Here is a 24,891-nt window from a genome sequence, read left to right on the forward strand (position 1 = left end):
GTTTCCAAACCCTTCTCATTATGCATGAGCTAGTGGCCATACAGGGTTCATTTGTCATCAAGAGCATATGGAAAGCCTGGGAAGCTATTAAGCCTTGGCTTTGTTGGGTTGGAGATGAGTTCCGCAATGGCCTCTCCTTGAATCAGTAGAACATTTGGTGGTCTCCCTTGTTTGCCATTCAGGGTACTCCCCTCGCCAAGACTCAAGGTGCCAGTGCTCTGCGTTTTTTCAAATGTGGCATTAGAACTCCTAAGGACCTCTTCTCAAGGGTCACCATGAGTTTCAAGACCTGGGAAGATATGAAAGTTGAGTACCCCCTTATCCATTCAGAGTGGCAAACTTTTGACCTTCTGTTCTCTTCCATCCCTGTGCACTTAGTTCACAAAGTGGGGATTTAGTCTGTTCGACCTTGGTGGCATGATTGGAAGTGGTATCCTGCCACTCCATTTCCCAATTACAAGCCAAATTTGGGATACAGATGGCTTTCGCCCCATCTTCCGATGGTGGACACGCTAAACCAGAGATGGCATTTGCAATCTTCTCTCTCTCAATGGAGAAAATGCTTTGATACCATTTGGAATGCTATAACTGAACCCAAGATTGCTCGTTTTGCTTGGTGCCTGGCCTTCCAAGGTCTTCCCCTGGGGCCTCGGCTCAAACACATTGGAGTTCTTGATCTCAGATGTCCCTTTTGTGGGCAACCAGAGTCTTTCTTGCATATTTTCTAATTTTGTAAGCGTACTAAAAATTATTGGCACTAGATTCATGATTTTTCCAAGCCATTCAGGTCTGAACCCTTTTCTTGGCACATGATCTTGCTAGGTGATTCCCTCAGAATTCCTCGGAAGTTCACACAAATTTGGCATACCTTCAGGATGGAAATTTTGTTTTCTTTGTGGAAAGATAGGAATTTTGTTCTTTTTGCACACATTTTTTTGGATGTTAACATTGCTATGTACATTAAGGCATGCATTTGTAATAATGTAATTATGTAGATTTAGGTGCAAGTGAACAAAGTTTCCCTTGAGGTAGCTCACCTGCAGGAGTTGCTGAACCATTGGGGCAATTCTCCCTGCACTATTGCCAGAGTTCCTCCTGATGCCTCGACAGATACATCGACGCCTCGTGGCTGCCATTCCTTAGGCCACCACTCGCACACCCCATGCTCCCAGGCTTCCTACCACCACTCTCCTAGTGGTGGTGATGGCAGATGGAGGTGCCGCTTAGCTTCCCCACCCCGTGGTGGCTCTGGTTGGTCCCCGACTCCTCCTGGTACTCGTTGGGCGCATTCTGGGAAGTGGCCTCGCTTGGACTTGGCAATTTCTCTTCCGCGGCTAGAGGTTAAAGATGCGGAAGCTGCCACTAATCCTCTAATTACTGCTATTGCTGATGATGGCTGGACTGTTCCCAACCCACCCCCCAATCCCAAAAATGATTGGGGTTTCATGATAAAGATGATCCACCACCATCGGTTGGCACTGCTTTGGTAGCCTGAGGTTGCTTTATATGTTTTCTTTTATGAATAGTTTATGTTTCTTGCTGTGGCTGTATTTTTAGTCCGGCTTCGGCTGTGTGAACTCATTCACGGGGTGATCTTATATCCCCCTGGCCCCTTTTTTGTAAATTGTAATCTTAGTATATTTTTTAATAGAAAATGACTATTCATCAAAACAAAAACAAAAAACAAATTTAAAAAAAAATTAAAAAATTTCTTGTTTGAGAAAGAGGTTATAGATAGCAGTTGTTTGAATAAAAAATGACCACATGATAACCGTTAACCGAGGAGGAAATAGTCAAATGTACAGATCGTCATGCTTTTTGTATTTCTAGTCCTATCAAATTTGAGTGAGTAAACCGAAAAAGTTTGGAGATTGATTTGGTGTTTGTTAACAGATTTTTTTCTTAGAAGTTTGCAATTAAAGACGAAGTCACCCTTGAAAAATGAAAGCTAGTGCAGATCATAGAAATTTTAGACTCGAAAATCTCGGAACTACAACAAAATGTTCTGATATCGATAAAAAACTAAATCTCTAAAATAAGATAAAGTATAATGGCATAAACACACAGAGCTTAAAAACATTCCTACAAATACTAAATAATATCATATTTTCAAAGAACCATCTTTAGTTGAATTATTAATATATATTAGATAAATTTTTAAAATTAAAAAATTAATCTATTTATTTTTAAATAAAATACAATACAATTATAATTATAATTAATTATAAAGGCATGTACTAGCCACTAAGTGGCACTTGCTTTATTGGTGTGCTTATTTTTTATATCTTATTTGGAATCCAATAATACACTTTTTAGAGTTCCTAACCCCAAGGTCTTGGGCTACTTTGATTTGAATTTACTATTTCTTCTAATCTTTTCAATTTAATATTTTTTCTTAGAGCAAATTTCTCAAAGGATATTGGAGATAGATATCTCCGACATTTTAGATTTGACATGATTTTGAAATAGAAGTTTTATTTCTTATTGAGAATGATTGAAGCTTGTCCCTTTTTCTTAAATACTATTTTTATTAGTATATTACTTGGTATGTCAACAATATTATTGTTTCTAACATTTTTCTAGGTCCAAGTATAAACCAACCAAGCATTATTGAAGTGGGTTATCTATTAATAATTCTTAATTATAAGAGTACCATTTACGTCATAGCATATGGGTTAAACTTCTTCAAGTCCTCACATGGAATCTCACTTGTAGCTGATTTGAGAGAAATCTTTGAATTGATCATCTCACAAACATTTTTTTGATTTTTTTGCATGCTAATGTAAATTATTTTGATGCCAAGTTTGATGACATTAATGTGATCAATTTGGACTTTAATTTGCAAACATTCATGTTGCTATTAGATTTTTAAATGAATTTAGAAAATAATTAAGGTTGTGGACTTTAATTTAAAAATTATTAACAACCCTAAGTTAAAAACTAACAAAACCTTGAGTATTTTCTAAATTCATTTTAAAATCTGATGGCAACATGAATGTTTGCAAATTAAATTCCAAATTGGTTAGGTTAAAGTCATCAAACTTGGCAACAAAAAAATGTTTGAGGGTTGAACGGTTCAAAGATTTCCCTTAGATTAGCTACAAATGAGATTACATGCGAGGGCTTGAAGAAGTTTAATATTTTTGTTACTCAAAAGAAATGAGTTGTTTATCTTTTATCAAAACAAGGCATATACCTTAACATAAAGTATCACATTGAATCTAGAAAGGGTTTGGGAAAATTAGGAAAACCCAAAATAGGGCATGTACTCATTTATCTGTTTGAACTTATTCAAAACATTGGTTCATTGTAGTAGACAAAATAAATGCACCCCTTTTAGTTAAATTGGTAATTGGGGCAACCTTTTGTGAAAGTTATTATACAAACCTTTAGAGGACCCACATAACAAAAAAAAGCCTTAAATTATGGTAGATTTGTAAGAGATGGATAATAAATATTGCTTAATATTTTTGGGGATCTATACCATCTTAATATGGAAGCACTTAATTTTGAGATAATTTATCCCTTCGTGGTATGGTTTTAGGAACTTTCTCGTCTTCCTCAAATTTCTAGGTCATCTCTTATTTCATGCATAGCAATCATAGGTGGTATTTCATCACCTTTTTGGCCATATCCTCTAGCACTTCCAACATTTCCTATTTATTTTTGCACTTTCCTCAAGACCTTGAGATCAACTTTTGTTCGGATAACCTCAAGTATAGAGCAACCTATACCTAGAGGAATTTTGGTCTCATAGCCTATATTGTCTTGGGTGTTTAAATTATTTTATTTTATGCTTTGGTCAATTCTCTTTGTTTCCACTCCCAAAAACTAGTATGTAAGGGACCTTAGGCATTTCATTTTCATCCATCGACATATGAAGTAATCAAGGTTGAGCTCATCATTATACATGAGATATTAGGAAAGCATTTTCAAGGCATAATCAAGTACTCTTCAAGATCTAGAATTTCCTTGCATCAAGCTTCTTCCTTAAAGGTGGTAGTTGAGTTTGACTTGGTGATCTTCCGTTTATAATTCACATTCTTCATATTTTCATCAAGGCATATTAGAAACATTCTCATTTATGAGGTTTTGACTTAATTTATTTTTGTGTTCGGTCAAGGCTACTATGTTAACACACTTGATTGGGTAAAAGCAAAAACCTATGTTATGCACTTTTATAAAGTAAAAATGTAAATAGAATTAGGGCTATTCAACTTCAATGATATAATAGGAGTATTTTTTATTGGAACTTGAGAATGAAGTAAATGAATGAAATGTGTAGAGCAAGAGTTGTTAAGACACGAGAACGTAGGACAAGAGCATGGGGTAATAGTTGTTATTACACAAGAGAAGGAGACTTCTTTATGGTCTGAAACAAACTCCACGAGCATGATACAATTGAAAAATTGATTCAACTTGATGAGCAATGGCTTTTACAAAAGTGATAGTGAGACGACTGTTTACATAAGACGACTAATTGTAAAAATTTATTTGTTACCTTGTGTGAGATGATTTAGTTTTCAACTGGCTGTGATGATTTTTTTGTTGTTGATTTTTAAGAGGTCGTGAAAGGTGAGTTTAAAATGTCAAATTTAGGTTTCTTGAAGAAAATAGGCATAGAAGTAAAACGACCCAACAACAACAATCATCAGTCTTAAGTTGACCAAGATAAATTGTAGCAACAATGTGAATTCAACCTTGTATAAAAGTTTGGTTAGAAGTTTGATGTATTTAATAATAATTAGGCTTCATATAATGCATGTACTAAATCTGATTATTTGAGACTTTTAAGGATTTAGAATGTAGAACAATGAGCTTGCCCCAACACCATTAGTCATAAGTTTTAAGTTAAGCAAGTAAGATTGCAGCAGTAATGTGAATCTAAACTTGTAAAAAAGTTTGGTTGGAAGTTTGATGTATTTAACAACTAGGTCAAATATAATGCATACATTAAATCTGATTTTCAGATATATGGAGATTCCCGAGGACTCCCTTTGGAAAGCAAGACAATTTTGAGGTATGTGAATAGTACTAAATGATATGAAATTTGGTATACTGCAACAAATTAGTTTGGACTGATTGGTCGCATATATAGTGATTAGGGAGGAAGTTTAAATGATAGGAAGAACTTTTCTAGATATATGTTGCATACAGGTTTGTGTGTAATCTCATAGACTTCTAAAAAGAAATCCGTTACTGCTCTATCTACAAAAGATGATGAGTATGTGCCATCAAATATAGCAGTATGTCAAGCTATTTGTCTGAGAAGAATCTTAAGAAGATAAATAGAATGAAAGGACAATATTTTGTGACAGTATTTCTTCAATAGCGTTGATGGAAAAATCTTGTACTTGATTGAAGAAGCAAGCATATTGAAATTATGTATTCATTTTATCAGAGAATTAATTGGGAATGCTGAAATTAAAATGGACTAGCAAACATTTTTTCCAACTTTTGAACGCTCAAGGAGAAGTCTAGGCTTAGTTAATATGGATCAACTTTGATCTTGTTTATAAACTAAGGTCAAAGAGAGGAGGTTAGAATTGTGAATTCAAAATTGATTTGTCCCTGAGCCTATTTCTCCACCTACCTGTTTGGAGCTATCAATGGTGAGTAAATGCAGCCTAGACGAATGTTCAAATATTGATATTTCCATCTCAAGTTGGCTCCTGCCATTGCAGAGTAAGTGCAGCACTAATAGTCAAATTAACTAATGCTGGTAGTTGAGTTCAAAATTAAATTTGTGAGGGAAAAAATTTGTGGGCAGCCAAGACAAAAAGAAAGAATGGGTTTCTATTATTATTGTGTATGCAACAATAAAAAGAATGGTTTTGTGCTTTGTCTGATTCAAAAAACAATGTAGGAGCAGCTGTGAATGTTATTTGTTAAACAGTGATTGCTCCAGCTCCTAGTGAGTAGATTGTAAGAGTTCTTTGCAGTGTTTTAGTTGCAAATTTTGTTTGTAGTCAGTACTGCTAGCCACAGTGTTGTAAGAGTTCTTTGAAAATATGATATTATTTAGTATTTGAAATATTTCAAATTTAAGTAAAATCTATATAATCAATAAATTATTTGTGATTTAAAATGTTTATAATTTAATATAATAAAATTTAAAATAATTAAACTATTCAAAATAGCTTATACTTCAAATAATCACAATATGGTGATTATTTAGCATTATCAAAAGATCAATTATAGAACAATCTTATATCACTCAAATAATAATAATAAATTTGTACATATCTAGAGTTCAACTTCATAGCACCTTAAGGTATATAAAAACCGCATTGAACATAGCATGACCCTAGAATTGACTAAGAATTGCATACACATTATTCTGATTGATTTTATTTTTCTTTAAAGTTAGTAAAAGAAAAAATAATCAGCAGAAATATACTCTAAGGTTAGTTTGAAGTAGATCTTGTTGAATAACAGATTTATTCCTAATTTATTTTTTAAGATTTAAAAATATTTACAATAGAAAACATAACACAAATTAATTCTTTCATTCATTTCAAAAAAAGAATTGTACAATGAAATCTTTTTCTGTCTTAACAAGTTCAAGAAGGAAAAATTCTTTATATAGAAATAATAACCTAGACATAGAACTGGATTTCATATTTCATGCATCATTCGATGTATTTGAAAAGCATTATTTATACCAATTTTTTAAAACTGACAATTAATCCTTAAAACCCAATATTTAAAACAAAACTAATATTGAGCATGGTGGTCAACGAAATCCAGCATGCATTTATAAGGAACAACATAATGAATTTTGATTCTCTATGCATTTGATGCACTCTTGAAGTTTGCAAATAAAGTGAAGTGCGTAGACTCATGCGTCACTTCTGTCTCCTATGACATTAATATCAATATCTCCTGATTTGTGGCTTCTACAAATCTGTCATTTTAAGAATTAGTCTAGTTAAAAATCATAACAGACATTATGATTAAAATATGGATATGGATAGGAAACTCTCATACCCTTTTACAAATGTTGGCGTTCTCCACTCCCAGTGACTTTTCCTGGATGACATTGATATTATCAAACCATTAGCAAGAATATCGAAATTATGTGATCAATCGTTCAAGGAATTTAAAGCAGCTCCGCCTATGCATTTTGCGCTAATTCAAATGTAAAACTAAAAAGAAAAAGACGCGAAGAGAAAATCACTAATGTTAAAATATTGCTGTTCACGTTGGACAATTCGTTCTGAGATGTTAAGATAAATATGAATCCTTATGAAGCAAGATCACAAGTAAGAACACATTGTAACGTCAAAATTGTCGAGGCAGGCTGATATTGTGTAGGCTAAAAAGCATCCAAAGCAGGTTTTCTTTTTAATTATCACGTCCTCAAGTAATCCCAAGCCAATGTCAGGTGAGATTACACCATGGAATTGCAGTTTTTGTTAGAAGGGTTCTAGTATATGAAGATTTCTATTTTTATTAGTTTTATGTTGGCCTATGTTGTTCTAGGTGAAAGTTAGCCTATAATAAAATTTAATTGCTGAAAGACACAATGAGGAAAGGAATTATACAGTGATTGAAATGTTTTGAAGAGGATTGTCCGATCAATGCTGTTGTCTGCTGCACAGAATGCAACGGTCAAAGTCAGCCCGAAATGAATGTCACAAAGTTGGAGATCTTAAAAATTTGTTGTTAAGAGAAAAATTGTGAAGCTATTCAAAGATCAAAATTTCTTGTTTGAATTTTCGAGCACTCTGCTAGGGTTTCTTATTTCATGCAAACTTTCAATTTTCTTGTGTATGGCTTTTCATCTGAGCTTTCTTTTTGCAGTCACTTCTTGTCACACCGCATTTACTGCGAGAGCTTTTAGGCTAGGATATAATGGCTCCGGCTAGCAGTGAACCAGTTGTTTCTAGTGTTCATGCTGCTGCTTCGGACTGCCATGGTGCTGCCACAGAACAAATGCCCTCGCAAATTTGTCTTGAAGGTTTTTCACGAAGTAATCCTGAGATTATCCTTCCTTTGCAAGAATTTGATGCTGCATGTGACTAGTTAGAACAACATACCTTGATAGGTTATTTTGTGGGTAAGACTCCTCTTGAAGCTATGCTCCGAAAATGGGTTAACAAGAGCTAGACTCCTCATTGAGTCCACCTTGACGCTGTGCAAAATCTTACCAAAGGTTTCTTTTTATTTCGCTTTGCTAACCCGTTGCAAGCAGAAACAGTCTTTAATAACGAACCTTGGTCTGTGCGTTCTTCTCTACTTGTTTTTAAAAAATGGTCAGGAGACTTCACAGTCTCGGATGATAAAAAACTTAATGTTCCTATGTGGGTCAAATTCCCAAGTTTACCCCTGCAATGCTGGCCTTTCATTGAGTCCATTGCCAAAACCCTTGGCAAAGTTGTCACCAAGGAGCCAGAGAAATTTTTTAATGCTTCCCCACAACGATGCGTTTGTGTCGAGGTTGATCTTTCCAAGGATCTTAAGAATTCTATGGAAATCTTGATTGGGGCTCAAACCTTCTCCCAGAAAGTGCTTTACATAAACCTCCCCAACACCTATTATAAGTGCCAGTCCGCAAAACACAAGATAAGGGATTGTCCTTTGGCTATGCCTAAGGTTAAGCTCACGCCTAAAAAAGTGTCTGTCAAATAGGCCGAAGGGAAAAAAGAAGAATGGGTTACTGTTGGGCGCAAGGGCAAGGCTACCTTGAATCCCTTACCCCCCAAGCAATCCTATGTGGAGGTCACCGCGGTTCCTCCTATCCCCATAGGAGCGTCAACTCCAACCAGCATAGGGACGCAAGCGGCTTTCACAACACCTATTCCAAGGGTTTGGCAGGTTTCAAACCCTACTGGTATGCAGGGGATAAAGGCAACTACTAGGACTTCTACCTTGGCTGAGGTTTATACTCCTTTTACTACTTCTTCCATAGCGCCACTAGCGATGCGGCGTTCTCGCAATCCTCTTGGAGGTGCGGAGATACCAGAGGTGAAACGACAAACTGTAAGTTCAGAGGATTTTCCGTTTGACTACAACCAAGTTTCTATTTTCTCGCAAAATAGCTACTCCTCTCTTGAGGATGAGGATGATAGGGAAGAGTTTTCATGAACTTTCTATCATAGAATGTTCGAAGTCTCACAGACCTCCCCAGAAAGTACTATGTCCAGGATGCCCATCATAAACTTGGTAATTTAGATTTTCTCTGTCTGCAAGAAGTTAAGGTTTCTAGTTTCATGCTTTCTTCGGCGTGCCGCATCATTTGGCAAGATGGCATTATGTTTTCCTCTCAGCACGAAGCTGGCCAAGGTGGTGTAGTTACTCTCTTGTCACCTCGCCTTCATTTTGCTATTATTTCACACGGTTTTGATCCCACGCATAGAATTATTTGGCTTTTGCTTTCCATTAACAATCATTCTTTTAGAGTCATTAATGTTTATGCTTCCAATGATGTTGTGAAAAGATCCCAAATGTGGGCCTGGCTGGCTGACAATTTGCCTCTAGCTTCTTGGGTCATGTGTGGAGACTTCAATATGGTTGAAGTGGCCTCTAACAAAGATGGCATTCTGCCTTTTCGCTGGACAACTGGGGAAAGAGAAGCTTGGTACTAAATGCGCAATAAATTGGGCCTTTTTGATCCCAATACCAACCGCCGCAAGGATAGTGGAGTTTGGCACACTTGGTCCAACTTTCGAGCTAACTTTGACCGCATTTTAAAATGTCTCGATCATGCTATGATCACTGAGCAATCTTTTTTCTATTTTTTTGAGGATCGAGATTTACCTGTCATTCCCCTGCCAGATGTGACGTTATCTAACCACTATCCAATTTATTTTGTCATTTCTTCGCAAACAGCTGTCCCAAAGGTGGCCAAGTCTCAATTCTTCCTCAACACGTCTGTGCTGATGCATGCTTCCACCATCTCACACATCCTACGTGTTTGGAATTTGGAACTACATTTGCATTCTCAAAGGGGATGGATTCAATGGTGGAATGATGCCATTACCAGAACTGCTCGGTTCTTGTGCATCTATGAGCATCAATTGGCAATATTCAGAAAATGGTCATATGAAGCCAACACCCTTGCCCTCAAAAAAGCCTTTGAGGCTCTCACCCTCAATCCCTTTGATGTGGATTTACAAATTCAGCTTGCCAAGCTTCGCCATGACAAATAAATTGCTGATAACTATGCTGCTCGTGGAGCCCAAATCAAAGCCCGTCTCCACTAGTTGGAGGTTGGCGATAAAGCCTCGGAGGAGTTCTTTCAAGCTATTCGAGCCCGTCATACCAATGTTGGGATTAAAAAGATCAAACAAGGAACTGCTGTTCTGTCTAGTCTCCCCGACATCCTGCAAGTATTTGTTCATCACTATGAGAATGTTTTTTCTTCGTAGGGAAATTTGGTTGCTCAGGAGGAAGCTCTCAGAAAGTGTATCTCCGTTACTCCAAAACGCCTCGTAGTTGAGGAACGTGCTTTCTGTGAGCAACTTCTTCCCTCCGAGACCTTAAAGAGTTGGTCTATTCCATGGCTGATGACAAATCCCCTAGGTGTGATGGGTTTCCCTGTGAATTTTACAAACACCTCTAGCAGCATATAGGTCCTGATCTGCTCAAAGTTTATCTTGAAGCCTATCATTCTAAAAACTTAGAATCCATTATAAATAAAGGAAATATCAAATTCATACCTAAAGCTGGTGATCCAGAGGACATATGCAATTGGAGACCCATTACCTTTCTGAATGTGTCTTATAAGATTATTGCCAAGGCACTCTCTCTCAAAATCAGGCACATGTTGTCTTTAATTGTGTGGCCTGAGCAAACTGGCTTCATCAATTCTAGATATATTCTTGACAACATTATTGCTGTTTGGGAAGGCATGGAATGGGCTCTGAAGTCCAATCAGAATGCTATCTTTTTAAAAATAGATTTTGCTGAAGCCTATGATCGCATTGAATGGCCCTTCATCTTGGCTATGCTCTAGGCTCTGGGTTTTGGTCCCAATTTCTTTCAGTTTGTAGAGATGCTAATGCTTGCATTACCATCAATAATTCGCAATCAAAGGCTTTTGGACTTTTTTTGTTCAATCAAGCAAGGTTGCCCTTTAGCTCCAACGCTTTATGTCCTTGCTGCTGAAGGTTTTGGCTATTTGCTAGCTCATTCTGTGTCCTCCGAACTGGTTCATGGCATTTCCTTGCCTTAATCATCCTCCCAGTTAGTCAATGGACACTTTGCTGATGATTCCTTTCTTACTCTTTTAGAGGACGAAGAAAACATCAATAATGCTTTAGGTTGCCTAGACACCTTTTGTCAAGCCTCTGGATCTGCCATTCAATGGCATAAAATGCTCTGCTTCCGCCAGTCATTTTCGCCTGCTCTACCTTGGCTTAGCCAGTTTGAGTGGAAATGGGTTACGCATGGGGAAATCTTCTTCTTTCTTGGCATTCCTTTTTCTTTCCAGGCTTTGCTTGTGGAACTTTGGAATGTTGTGTTGGCCAAGATTAGGAAGAAGCTTGATTATTGAATCACAAAACCGCTCTCCCTTGCTGAGAAATTCTAGATTTTCTCGAAGATTCTAGTGGCCACTCATGTATTATTCCTCCTGTTAGGCTCCCTCCAAAGCTTCATATCTGAAGCTGGAAAGATTGCTTAGGGATTTTCTCTGGGCCTCTAGTTCTGATCATCATGGCTTTCACAGAATTGCCTGGGATTTTTGTTCTCCCAAAAGATTCTTGTGGTCTTGGCCTGCTTTCCACTTAGAAACAAGGCCTTGCTCTTTGTGCAAAATGGATTATTCGAGCTATTTCTACAGATGAAGCTTGGAAGATTTTGGTTTGACATTGCATTTCTTTCGGCTTTCCTGCTAATAGGTCTGCGTGGAAGGGGATTGGTTTCCAAACCCTTCTCATCATGCGTGAGCCAGTGGCCATACAGGGTTCATTTGTCATCAAGAGCATATGGAAAGCCTGGGAAGCTATTAAGCCTTGGCTTTGTTGGGTTGGAGATGAGTTCCGCAATGGCCTCTCCTTGAATCAACAGAACATTTGGTGGTCTCCCCTAATTGCCATTCAGGGTACTCCCCTCGCCAAGACTCAAGGTGCCAGTGCTCTGCATTTTTTCAAACGTGGCATCAAAACTCCTAAGGACCTCTTCTCAAGGGTCACCATGAGTTTCAGGACCTGGGAAGATATGCAAGTTCAGTACCCCCTTATCCGTTCAGATTGGCAGACTTTTGACCTTCTGCTCTTTTCCATCCCTGTGCACTTAGTTCACAAAGTGGGGATTCAGTTTGTTCAACCTTGGTGGCATGATTGGAAGTGGTATCTTGCCACTCCATTTTCCAATTACAAGCCAAATTTGGGATACAGATGGCTTTCGCCCCATCTTCTGATGGTGGACACGTTGAACCAGAGATGGCATTTGCAATCTTCTCTCTCTCAATGGAGAAAACACTTTGATACCATTTGGAATGCTATAACTGAACCCAAGATTGTTCATTTTGCTTGGTGCCTAGCCTTCCAAGGTCTTCCCCTAGGGCCTCAGCTCAAACATATTGGAGTTCCTAATCCCAGATGCCCCTTTTGTGGGCAACCAAAGTCTTTCTTGCACATTTTCTGATTTTGTAAGCGTGCTCAAAATTATTGGCACTGGATTCATGATTTTTCCAAGCCATTCAGGCCTGAACGCTTTTCTTGGCACATGATCTTGCTAGGTGATTCCCCCAGAATTCCTCAGAAGTTCACACAGATTTGGCATACCTTTAAGATGAAAATTTTGTTTTCTTTGTGGAAAGATAGGAATGCTGTTCTTTTCACACACAGTTTTTTGGATGTTAACATTGCTATGTACATTAAAGCATGCATTTGTAATAATGTAATTATGTAGATTTAGGTGCAAGCTAACAAAGTTTCCCTTGATGTAGCTCACCTGTAGGAGCTATTGAACCACTGGGGCAATTCTCCTTGCACTATTGCCAGAGTTCCTCTTGATTCCTCGGCAGATACATCGACGCCTCGTGGCTGCCATTCCTCAGGCCACCACTCGCACACCCCGCGCTCCCAGGCTTCTTGCCACCGCTCTCCTAGTGGTGGTGATGGCGGATGGAGGTGTCGCTTAGCTTTCCCACCCCATGGTGGCTCTGGTTGGTCCCCGGCTCCTGCTGGTACTCGTCGGGCGTATTTTAGGAAGTGGCCTTGTTTGGACTTGGTGATTTCTCCTCCGCGGCCAGAGGTTAAAGATGCGGAGGCTGCCACTAATCCTTTGGTTACTGCTACTGCTGATGATGGTTGGACTGTTCCCATCCCGCCCCCCAATCCTAGAAATGACTAGGGTTTTCATAATAAAGATGATCCACCACCCTCGGCTGGCACTGCTTTGGCACCCTGAGGTTGCTTTATATGTTTTTTTTTTATGAATAGTTTTTGTTTCCGGCTGTGGCTGTGTTTTTAGTCCGGCTTCAACTATGTGAACTCATTTGCGGGATGATTTTGTATTTCCCTGACCCCTTTTTTATGAATTGTAACCTTAGTATATTTTTTAATAAAAAATGAGTATTCATAAAAAAATAATAATAATAATAATAATAATTTAAAAAAAAATTAAAAAATTCTTATTTGATAAAGAGGTTATAGATAGCAGTTGTTTGAATAAAAAATGATCACGGCATTTCGTGATAACCGTTAACCGAGGAGGAAACAGTCAAATGTACAGATCGTCATGCTTTTTGTATTTCCAGTCCTATCAAATTTGAGCGAGTAAACCGGAAAAGTTTGGAGATTGATTTGGTGTTTGTTGACAGGCTATTTTTCTTAGAAGTTTGCAATTAAAGACGAAGTCACCCTTGAAAAACGAAAGCTACTGCAGATCGTAGAAATTTTAGACTCGAAAATCTTGGAACTACAACAAAATGTTCTGATATCGATAAAAAACTAAATCTCTAAAATAGGATAAAGTATAATGGCATAAACACACAGAGCTTAAAAACATTCCTACAAATAAAACTCAACCAACAAAAATTGCAGACATGTCATTTCTTTGTATTCAAATTTGGAAATAAACAAATACAAACTAAACAAAGTATACACTTAGAAAAAAAATTTCACTGGAAGCACTGACTACAAACAAAATTTGCACCTAAAACACCTGGAGCTGCAAAGAACTCTTACAACACTGAGGCTATATTAATCACTAGCAGTACTGACTACAAACAAAATTTGCAACTAAAACACTACAAAGAAATCTTACAATCTACTCACTAGGAGCTGGAGCAATCACTGTTTAACAAATAACATTCACAGCTGCTCCTACATTGTTTTTTGAATCAGACAAAGCACAAAACCATTCTTTTTATTGTTGCATACACAATAATAATAGAAACCCATTCTTTCTTTTTGTCTTGGCTGCCCACAAAATTTTTCCCTCACAAATTTAATTTTGAACTCAACTACCAGCATTAGTTAATTTGACTATTAGTGCTGCACTTACTCTGCAATGGCAGGAGCCAACTTGAGACGGAAATTTCAATATTTGAACATTCGTCTAGGCTGCATTTACTCACCATTGATAGCTCCAAACAGGTAGGTGGAGAAATAGGCTCAGGGACAAATCAATTTTGAATTCACAATTCTAACCTCCTCTCTTTGACCTTAGTTTATAAACAAGATCAAAGTCGATCCATATTAACTAAGCCTAGACTTCTCCTTGAGCGTTCAAAAGTTGGACAAAATGTTTGCTAGTCCATTTTAATTTCAGCATTCTCAATTAATTTTCTGATAAAATGAATACATAATTTCAATATGCTTGCTTCTTCAATCAAGTACAAGATTTTTCCGTCAATGCTATTGAAGAAATACTGTCACAAAATATTGTCATTTCATTCTATTTTTCTTCTTTTAAATTTGTCAAGATTCTTCTCAGACAAATAGTTTGACATACTGCTATATTTGATGGTACATACTCAGTGTCTTTTGTAGATAGAGCAGTAACGGATTTCTTTTTAGAAGTCTATGAGATTACACACAAACCTGTATGCAACATATATCTAGAAAAGTTCTTCCTATCATTTAAACTTCCTCCCTAATCACTATATATGCGACCAATCAGTCCAAACTAATTTGTTGCAGTATACCAAATTTCGTATCATTTAGTACTGTTCACATATCTCAAAATTGTCTTGCTTTCCAAAGGGAGTCCTTGGGAATCTCCATATATCTGAAAATCAGATTTAATGCGTGCATTATATCTAACCTAGTTTTTGAATACATCAAACTTCCAACCAAACTTTTTTACAAGTTTGGATTCACATTGTTGCTACAATTTATCTTGGTCAACTTAAGACTGATGACTGTTGTTGTTGGGTCGTTTTACTTCTATGCCTATTTTCTTCAAGAAACCTAAATTTGACATTTTAAACTGACCTTTCACCTCTTAAAAATCAACAACAAAAAAATCATCGTAGCCAGTTGAAAACTAAATCATCTCACACAAGGTAACAAATAATTTTTTACAATTAGTCGTCTTATGTAAACAGTCGTCTCACTATCCCTTTTGTAAAAGCCATTGCTCATCAAATTGAATCAATTCTTCAATTGTATCATGCTTGTGGAGTTTGTTTCAGACCATAAAGAATCTTTTTCAGCCTATACATCGTCTTTTTCACACATAACTTGATAACCACGTGAATGTTGCACATATATCTCTTGTTTTAACATCCCATCCATGAAGGCGAACTTTAGCGAACTTTACATTGCTATGACAAAACACATGTTTCCATCCTTGCCATAGGGATATACACCTCTGATGGAAGTTTGTCATTGATGTCAAAGATAATCAGGGAGATTAATAGAAATATTGTCCTTGATGTCAAATTGGTAAAAGATTTGAAGCATTCAAAGAGATGGAAGTTATGAAGAGTTCAGGTGTAAAGATATATAATACATTGACCATGATTATATACATACACTACAGCAGATGAAAAGCAATAGAGATAAGAAGAACAAACGGTTGTGACTTCCAGAGCTATCACGTTATACAGATCAAAACATTTACAGAATTCAGTATATATACAGAGATCTTCAGTATGAGATTGTCAGAAGTTATATTTGGCTGTTCACAAGATACGAAGAACAAGTTTATGTCATTGAGTGAAAATATAAGGATAATTTTTGAAGGATATAATGACAGATGTGAGTTATTGAAGGTAACATGGCTGTAACATGAAGCAGTAAACTAATTGTTAAATATGCAAGAGATTTCTCTCGATAAACAGATAAAGATGGCAATAAGTGTGAAAAGATGAACATTGGTAAATTAGAAAGGTTCGATAAAAATGTGTGCAGCCTTGAACCAATGTGCCACTAAGATAAAAACAAAGCAAGCCACGTCACACAAAGTTACCATCGTGTGAAGAAAAAACAGCGAAAGATGTGTGAAGGCGTTTTCAGGCATTTTTTTTATATAAAATTAAATGTTGATGTCTACGGCAGCGGTCAAGTCAAAAGTAGAACAGAGCCATCGTGAATGTTCAGTCAGCAAATGTAAACAACCAAAGGAAGCCATGTTGAAGACAAAGATTCAACAAATGTAAAGACTACAGCAAGTTAGACTTGATATCAGTTATCCAACTATTAAAATATTTATCAATCTTATTAATCCGTGCTCATGTGAACAATGTAATTAGCGACCATAAGAAAATATACATACACAATAACACTAGCTATGTTAACTACGGAAACCTTTGACCAGAGGGAAAACTTGGTGGGGATGATACCCACAAAATAATGTACTAATATAAAAATCTCTTGCAAGAGGATGGACTCTATTAGGAGCCAATGAAATACATTCAGTACATATCAGTCCCTATTAGGAGATTCCAACCTTGTAAGGAGTTGTGTCAACCTTGTTAAGAGTTGTAGAATGCAGATTGATCCACTGTCCAAATAGCTCAGGGGCAAGACTGCCGAACTCATTGTTCAACTGGTCTCTGTAATATTCCTTGCAAAATAATAGAAATGAAATAATCTCATTTCCTTCTTTGTCCTCTTGAGTGGACCAAACCTCTTTTGATCTCGATACCAAATCACCAACTTCTCATCCAATAATCTCTTGGATCACTTATTCGCATTTACCAAATACTCAGCTCTTTCTCGTTTGATATATATATATATATCATGTCCTCAAAATAATTCCTTGAGTTGGTCTTGAGGCTTTCCCAATTAATTATAAAAGGACCTCATTAAGATATTACAAAATATTACATCTTTTTGCAATTACAAGTCATTGTTGGCTCACAGTCTTTACAATTTCTCACACGTGCAAGGACTGACCTTGTGTACTTCCTGACGTCATCATCAAACTATCTTCTGTCACTATCTCACTTCGCTCATCACGATTCTATCCCGCTTAAGAGATACAATCAATCATTTGAAATCACTTCTTAGGTACTTTATCTACTTACTGTCTTCTATAGTTCATGAATAACTTTCGCATGTCTTTGACTCTCTGTACGTGCACTTGTCAACTTCATCAGGACACAATGTAGAATACATCCTTAATTGCACTTTCTCATCATCAATACACAGGTCGTACGACCTCATTCTCTAATTGCTACTTTGCTATTCTTCACAAAAACAATACTATGTTGTCATCAATGATAAACACAGTCATGAATGCAACATGTCAATCATGTACGTACTCTCTCCAAAGGAATGCCATCAGCATTCATGCTAATAGGAGTTTCTAACAGCTCTTACAATCTATTTAACAAGAGCTGGAGTAATCATTGCCCAACTAATAAAAGACATAGTTCTTCTTGCAATATTCTTTGAATCATACAAAGCACAAAGGCACTCATGTTGCTGCTGCACACACTAACTATGGAAAGACAATATTTCTTCTTCTTTTTTCACTAATATATAGGTTAAAAAATATAATACAAGAAGAGATACAAAAGGGAGAACTCGACAAAGAGCTCTATCCTGATCAACAAGGTCATCAAATTTACAAGATAATACGAGAGGTAATTGCCCCCTATCTATAACCTTCCAATCCTTCATGTGATCAGAAGCTCATTTAGCCAAGAAATCCGCAACTCCATTCCACTCCTGAGGGATATAAGTAAAACAAACCAACTTCATAGTTCTACAAAAAAAAGAGTTTGATTAACAACTAAAACTAGGGGTCAACTAACATCCTCAAGCGCCTGCGAAGTAAGCAAGTTCACAACAACTTGGGAGTTAGACTTAGATAATCCTACGCCATCCCCTCAAACAACATTATTCCACAGCATGTAAGATGGCCAACGCCTCCATAAGGTTGTTAGTATGATAACCCTTTTGCACCAAAAAAAGAAATTGGACATCACCAGAACTACAACAAGCCACTCCCCCAATGCCCATAGGACTTGGGTTCCCCCAAGAAGAACCATTAGTGTTGACTTTAAGAGCTCTAGGTTGAGGAGTCCATTGCCCCTTACGATTCACCCTACTCTTTATCTACCGTCCATGTTGTATGGGTAGAACATGGAATCATTGACCTATAGCCCCTGAGACCCCTCCCTAAAGATGAAGATTAAGGCGATCACAAATGGTAAGGTCACTAGGAGCCATACCCCCATCTAACACACACTTAGCCTGAGTTGTTCCATGCAAAGAGTGGAAAATCTTCCATTGGACTTGCATAGCTCATGTTCGAACATCCTGAAAGATTCGTTTGTTCCTCTCCAACCAAATATGCCAAAGAATAAATGAAGGACCAGCAGCCCATGCAACTTGAAGAGGTAAGGCTTTAGTGAGGGCACTCCCCAAACGATTGTGGAAAGAAGACAAGGAGGAAGCGTGCCTATAAGTACAACCCCAAGCATTCCACCAAATGTACCAAATCTGGGTAGAGTAGCAAAAATGGATGAAAAGATGGGAGACAAATTCTTCTCCATTATAGTACAACACATATCATGAGGGCCCCTGAAATCCAAGTTTACAAATATTATCCCATGTAAGACATCGGTTATGAGCAACCAACCACATGAAGAAATTACATTTGGACCAAGAAAATTTATTCCAAACTGGTTTCCACCAAATAATTGTCTAGTAAGCTCCTGTACCCAGAAAAAACAGAGTATTAACTAGACAGAGCACCACCCCAAGCCAAAACATCCAACCCTAGTAATGAGCAACATTCCCTAGAAGACAAAATCTTGGAGAGTTCCTAGTGGTCCTCCTCTGAGCCCTCAAGTGGCCAATCTAAAGAGTTCTTCCATCTATAGCCAAGAAAAAGGCCCAAGTAATAAGAGGTCTTATAATGAACCATCTTATTCCATCCAGTAACAAGAAAAGAATCATGGAGAGTTAGAAGATGAGGGTACATAGACAAGATAGGAGGGTTGTCATTCCATGCATTGGACCAAAACAAAGCCTTAGAGCCTCCTTTACATATCCATAAAAGGCCTCTCTTAACTAATTGAGCACCATCCTTAAGAGTCTGCCATACCATAGAGCCACGAACTTCCAAAGGAAGTGAGGAAATAGAATGCGGATCAACACCACTGAAATACTTATAAATGATTGTATGGGCCCAAAGTTGATTTTGACCAAAGCACCATCGCCAATAAAATTTATTAGCCAAAGCTTGGCTACTTAAGAAAAGCACAAAACAAGACCACCCTCCTTCATAGGGCCTACAAACAGTCTCCTAGCAGATTAAATTCCATTTAGAATTACGCAAATTATCACTACAAAGAAATTGTCGAGAAAGAGCATGAAACACCTTGAGAAAGTAAACATGAGCAGCCTGAACCATTCTCCTATAAATAGGAAGAGCCTCAATGGCAAAGTGAAAAAGGGTAACCCAGGCAGTACTAGAAAGCCATGTATGAGTCGAACTATTTCCCTTCTCTTGTAGCTTGTCAAGCAAATTCTACTAGAAAAGTCGTGGCTCCCTAGAAACAGTGATAGGAGTGCCGAGATAAGTCAAAGGGAGTGGCCCAATCTAAAACCACATGATATTATAAGTCATGCTTTGAATAGGTTTAGGAGCATTAAAAAAAATATAGAGGACTTATATTCATTAAATTTTTGGCCTGATGCTGCCAAAAAGATGTCAAGAGTATGCCAAATAGCCTTAGCTTCCTAGACCTGGGCAATACCCATAGGAGAAATGTCATTAACAAATTGAAGGTGAGAAAGAGAAGGTAACCCATTATCCTAATGCCAACAATGAATAGAATTCTAAGAAACCTGATAGTATATTCTATATTGTAGCCGACAAGTCGAATAGTATCCGAAGGGCGCGTGACGGTTGAGTCACCCCTTTAGGAAGGTATATGTACACCGTCCGGAATGGTCTTTGGAAGAATGAACATCATGGGAATAATTGTAATGTGCATATTGCATATACGATTAAAGTATTTGTTCTATGTTATATCTTTCTATACCACATGCGATAAGTATCCTGTTACCCTGTATGGTAAACATTTGGCGTTGTTGCTAGTCAAACTTGGAATGAAGGAAGTGTGATGAAGATTAATGCCTAGTTTTCTTAATAAAGATAGGAATAAGGTAGAAGATAAGGATAAAATATGCACAGCACAAGAAGTTTTAATTCTAGCACAACACGCAAAGCACAGATAGAAGCTTCAGTAGATTGTCGGCGGACATCGAGGGAGTGAAGGGGCACAGACGAAGGGAATGCATTCACTTAGTAGATTAAGGAGTTCTGAGGAATTGCTAGAATAGACTCGACAACGATTAAATTTGGTGGAAGAGACCAAGGGAGGAGTTCCTTAACTTGTGTATGCCAAGAGTAGAGCATCCGAACGGAAGGGAAGTAACTCGCACGGCTTGAAGTGCCGAAGGAACACAAGTGTGGAGTGAATTCTTCGTTCTCGATACACCTGATGAATAGATACAAGCAGAGAATCAAACAAATTCACTTGAGGAAGATCTTTTCTCACCAGATAACGTAGTTGTTGGAAGTAGGATGATTGTCCGAAGCAGCACAGTTGTGTAGAACAACGCGGGTGCTTAGAATAGTGCGGGTGTGCAAAACAAAGCAGGTGTGCAGAACAGTGCGGGTGTGCAGAACAGCGCGAGTGCTCATAACAACGTGGGTACACAAGTACCACAGAATCAAAAGAAAACAACAATGGCAGGACCAAAGGAGAAATTGCTGAAGTTTAATGGTGACAGAATGGCAGATCCGATCAGACATTGCAAGACATGTGAAACAATATGGATGGCGAATGGTGTCATGGACGAGGATGATTGGGTCTGACAGTTTCCAGCAACCTTGCGAGGTGTGGCAATTGATTAATTTGCAGATTGACTACACGGGCAGAAGTTAAAAAGGAGTTCATAGCATAGTACCAACTGCTATGGGACGATAATGAAATTGTAGTAGAAATATACAACACAAAGCAAGGAAAGAATGAAACGATCCGTGTCTATGCAAGATGATTGAAAGAGTTGGTGGGGAAGATGGAGAGCCAACCGATTGATGGATTGAAAAAATGATGGTTTGTGGAGGGGCTACGGCTGGCTCTAAAGAAGAAAATGAAGATTGTGCCTCCAACATCGTACATAGATGCATATAATAGGGCGATGGATCTGGAAAGCGAACAGAAAACAAGAAGAAGAAACACAAATCGTTAGATTCAGATGATTCATCATCCAAAACTAGCAATAGTGATGAAGAATCAAGTAAGAAAGTTCAAGCATTACAGAAGGATATGCTACAGATGATGAAAGAATTCAAAAATTTGAAAAAGAATTTGGACTCGGTGAAGGGAGAATTGTGGTCTACAAATTGTAAAGGGGAAGGCCACACAAAGGGTTCATGCCCGAAGAAACAATTCTGTGATATCTGCTAGGTTGCAGGACATTCCATAAAAGAGTGCCCATTTAATATGAAGTCAAAAGGACACTGGCAAGTATTACTGACATAGGAAGTGTCCGCCAGAACAAACACAAACAGCGATGCAACTTCAAAAGGTCAATAACCAGCGCAGAAGGGGTGGAAATAATAATAACAATAATAATAATGGAGGTCGGAGTTGGATTCAATACGATGCAAGTGAACGACCAATGATATAGTGTTGTGCGTGAAATCTCTAGGGGCACTTCGCTAGAGATTGTACCATGAAGGAGGCACCACAACTCTTATGCAGATGGTGTGGTGCGGGAGATCATGATGATTCAAAATGCCCAAAGCAGGGGGTAAATTTGCTAAGTATCAGAGCATGCGATGAGAAGGTACTAGTCATCACATGTGAGAAAAGAAGGCAAAATACCTTGATGTAGAAGAAGAAAAGGAAAGGTTACAACAAGCATGAATAGAGTTGGAAAGACAGATGAAAATAGGAAAGTTGTAAGTAAAAGACACTGCTGATACCTCGAAAAGGAACCTAACTAAACAAAACATGATAAGGTAGGTAATGCAAACAGAAGTTCTGATAAAATTAAATGACCTTCTTACAATACCTTAGTTATGGATGACGATTCTGAATATGACACCACTTTCGAAAGTAATGGAAGAAACAGGAAATGACGGTAATGGAATGACTGTAGCAGACTCAATGCTCTTGGCACTCATGACGGGAAGGCATCCAACAATAGTCAAGATGGGTATTTTGGGAACTGTATTCACAAGCACAATTGTGGATGGAGGGTCGTGTGAATCTATTACCAAAAGATATATGGAAAAAGTTAGGACAACCTACGCTATGGCCACCTACATTTCAGTTGCTCACGACAAATCATCACGGAATCAAACCGTTGGGAACCTTGATGGCACAGCCGGTAACTACTAGAACGCAACCATTTTTATTAGATTTTGTGGTCATTCCACTGAAAAGAAAAGGGTATGACGCTATCCTTGAATGGGGTTGGTTGGTGCAAGCAAAAGTAAAACATGACTGGAAACGAAACACCCTATCCATGGAACGTAGAGGTAGAAGATTTATAATTGACCTGTACACATAGATGGTGGGGGAGGAGGCAGCGTTGTCAGACTTAGAAGGTTGAGGCAAGAGTTACAATGAAGGAAAAAAGAGAATGGAATCGGACGAAGGACTATTGAGATTAGGAGGGTTGAATGCTGACGACCTAGACTCGGTGAACGAACTACTCCACTGGTAGATGGAGGAATACGAGCTCTTCCCGAGTTGTAACATGTTGGGTGTTGAGGAGGGAAAAGAAGGGAATGAGTTTTCAGAGGATAGTGAAATAAAGGAGTGAGAAACACAAGTGGATGAGATGTCGGCCAGCACGTTTAGTGAGGACAAACCTATAAAGTATGAAGAGCCTACTGTGAAAACAATGAACTTGGGAGATGAGGCTAATCCAAAAAATATTCTTGTAGGAGAAGATTGGAATCTAGTTCTGAAGGCAACAACGTTCAAAAAATTTATGGAGTACAGGACATCTACCTGGACATATAAAGATTTAAAAGGAGTGCCACCATAATTATGTGTCCACAAGATACTGTTGATAAAAGGTGCAATACCCGTACGGAAGCGGCCGTACCAGATGAATAAAAACTATGCTGCACGGGTCACACAGGAGATCAATCGGATGCTGGAAGCAAAAATTATCTTTAGAGTGCAAACAAGTGAGTGGGTATCACCGATCGTAATATCTCTAAAAAGGACACCACGCTGATAAGAATATGCGTAGACTTCCGATGCTTAAATGCATTAACAATAAAAGATCTGTTCCCGATACCATTCACGAATAGCATTCTGGAGGAAGTTGCGGGGCACGAGATCTATTCATTCATGGATGGATTCTCAGGGTACAATCAAATATCCATCGCCAAAGAAGACAAATTAAAAACAACATTCATCGTGGAAGATGGAGTATACGCCTACAACAGTATGCCATTCGGACTGTGCAATGCTCCAGCAACGTTCCAAAGGATTATCCTATACATATTTGATAAAATGTCTATCGGAAGTTTTAAAGCATTTCTCGATGACTGGTCAATCTTTAGCGCAGAGGATAAACACATAACAATGCTCAAAAAATGCACGGAGAGGTGCAGATGAGCGAGATTGGCACTGAATCCAAAGAAGTGCAGATTCATGGTGCCACAAGGGAAGCTACTCGGACACAAAGTTTGCAAAGCAGGGTTGAAGACGGATCCAGACAAGGTTCGCATAATCTTCAATATGCCACCATCAATGGATTTATTTGCAGTAAAATCATTTCTAGGGCACATCAGATATTACCGAAGATTTGTTAAGAACTTTGCGAAGATTTCCTACCCGCTGGACAAACTCACCTGCAAGGGTGAACCTTACAAATGGGAAGCAGAACATAATGAAACTTTTGGGGGATTGAAAACAAGGTTTGTCGCGGCACCAATTCTAACCTATCTGAACTCGGATAAAGAATTTCATGTTCATGTAGATGCATCAAATTATGCCATTGGAGCAATACTGGCGTAGATAGGTGACCACAGATTGGACCATCTAGTGTATTTTGCAAGTAGATTATTATCTAAGCCGGAGAAAAACTACAATACGATGGAGTGAGAGGCACTAGGGATGGTGTACACAGTACAAAAATTCAGACATTATTTGTTAGCGACGCCATTTGTATTCTCTGTAGATCATCAGGCACTACTATATCTGGTAAATAAGTTGATTATTCAAGGAAGAATAAGTCGATGGTTAGTATTATTGCGGAATTTCACATTCAAGATTATGGTGCGGCTAGGGAAAAGTCATGTAAGTGCAGACCACTTGTCGAGGATAAAATCTAGAGAGTGACCGGAAGGAGTCAATGATATTTTTTAGATGCGCAACTATTTCACGTTGCAGTACTACCATCCTAGTACGCATGTATCGGGGAGTATCTATCGACGGGAAAGTTTCCTAGTGAAATATCGTCAAATGAGAGAAGTTGGTGTTAAGGAGTCGAA

At 38.0% G+C, this 24,891-nt stretch overlaps 1 protein-coding gene across 3 annotated transcripts in view; it reads right to left on the bottom strand.

Annotated features, from left to right (window-relative positions):
• Positions 1–6,490: 6,490 nt before the first annotated feature.
• LOC149564729 (MADS-box transcription factor 23-like) overlaps positions 6,491–24,891 on the bottom strand; it is a 231,940-nt gene continuing 213,539 nt past the window's right edge. For all 3 annotated transcript variants that reach the window (XM_089818290.1, XM_089818288.1, XM_089818289.1), the window contains 2 exons: positions 6,991–7,032; positions 6,491–6,907 (listed from right to left, as the gene is read on the bottom strand). In XM_089818290.1, the coding sequence (XP_089674416.1) occupies positions 6,842–6,907; positions 6,991–7,032 (108 nt within the window). In that variant the 3' untranslated portion in view covers positions 6,491–6,841. The remainder of the gene's footprint in view (positions 6,908–6,990; positions 7,033–24,891) is intronic.

Source organism: Cupressus sempervirens, chromosome 3, assembly GCF_028749045.1.
Source record: "Cupressus sempervirens isolate cs-2001-9-10 chromosome 3, ASM2874904v1, whole genome shotgun sequence".
NCBI classification, from domain to species: Eukaryota; Viridiplantae; Streptophyta; class Pinopsida; order Cupressales; family Cupressaceae; genus Cupressus; species Cupressus sempervirens.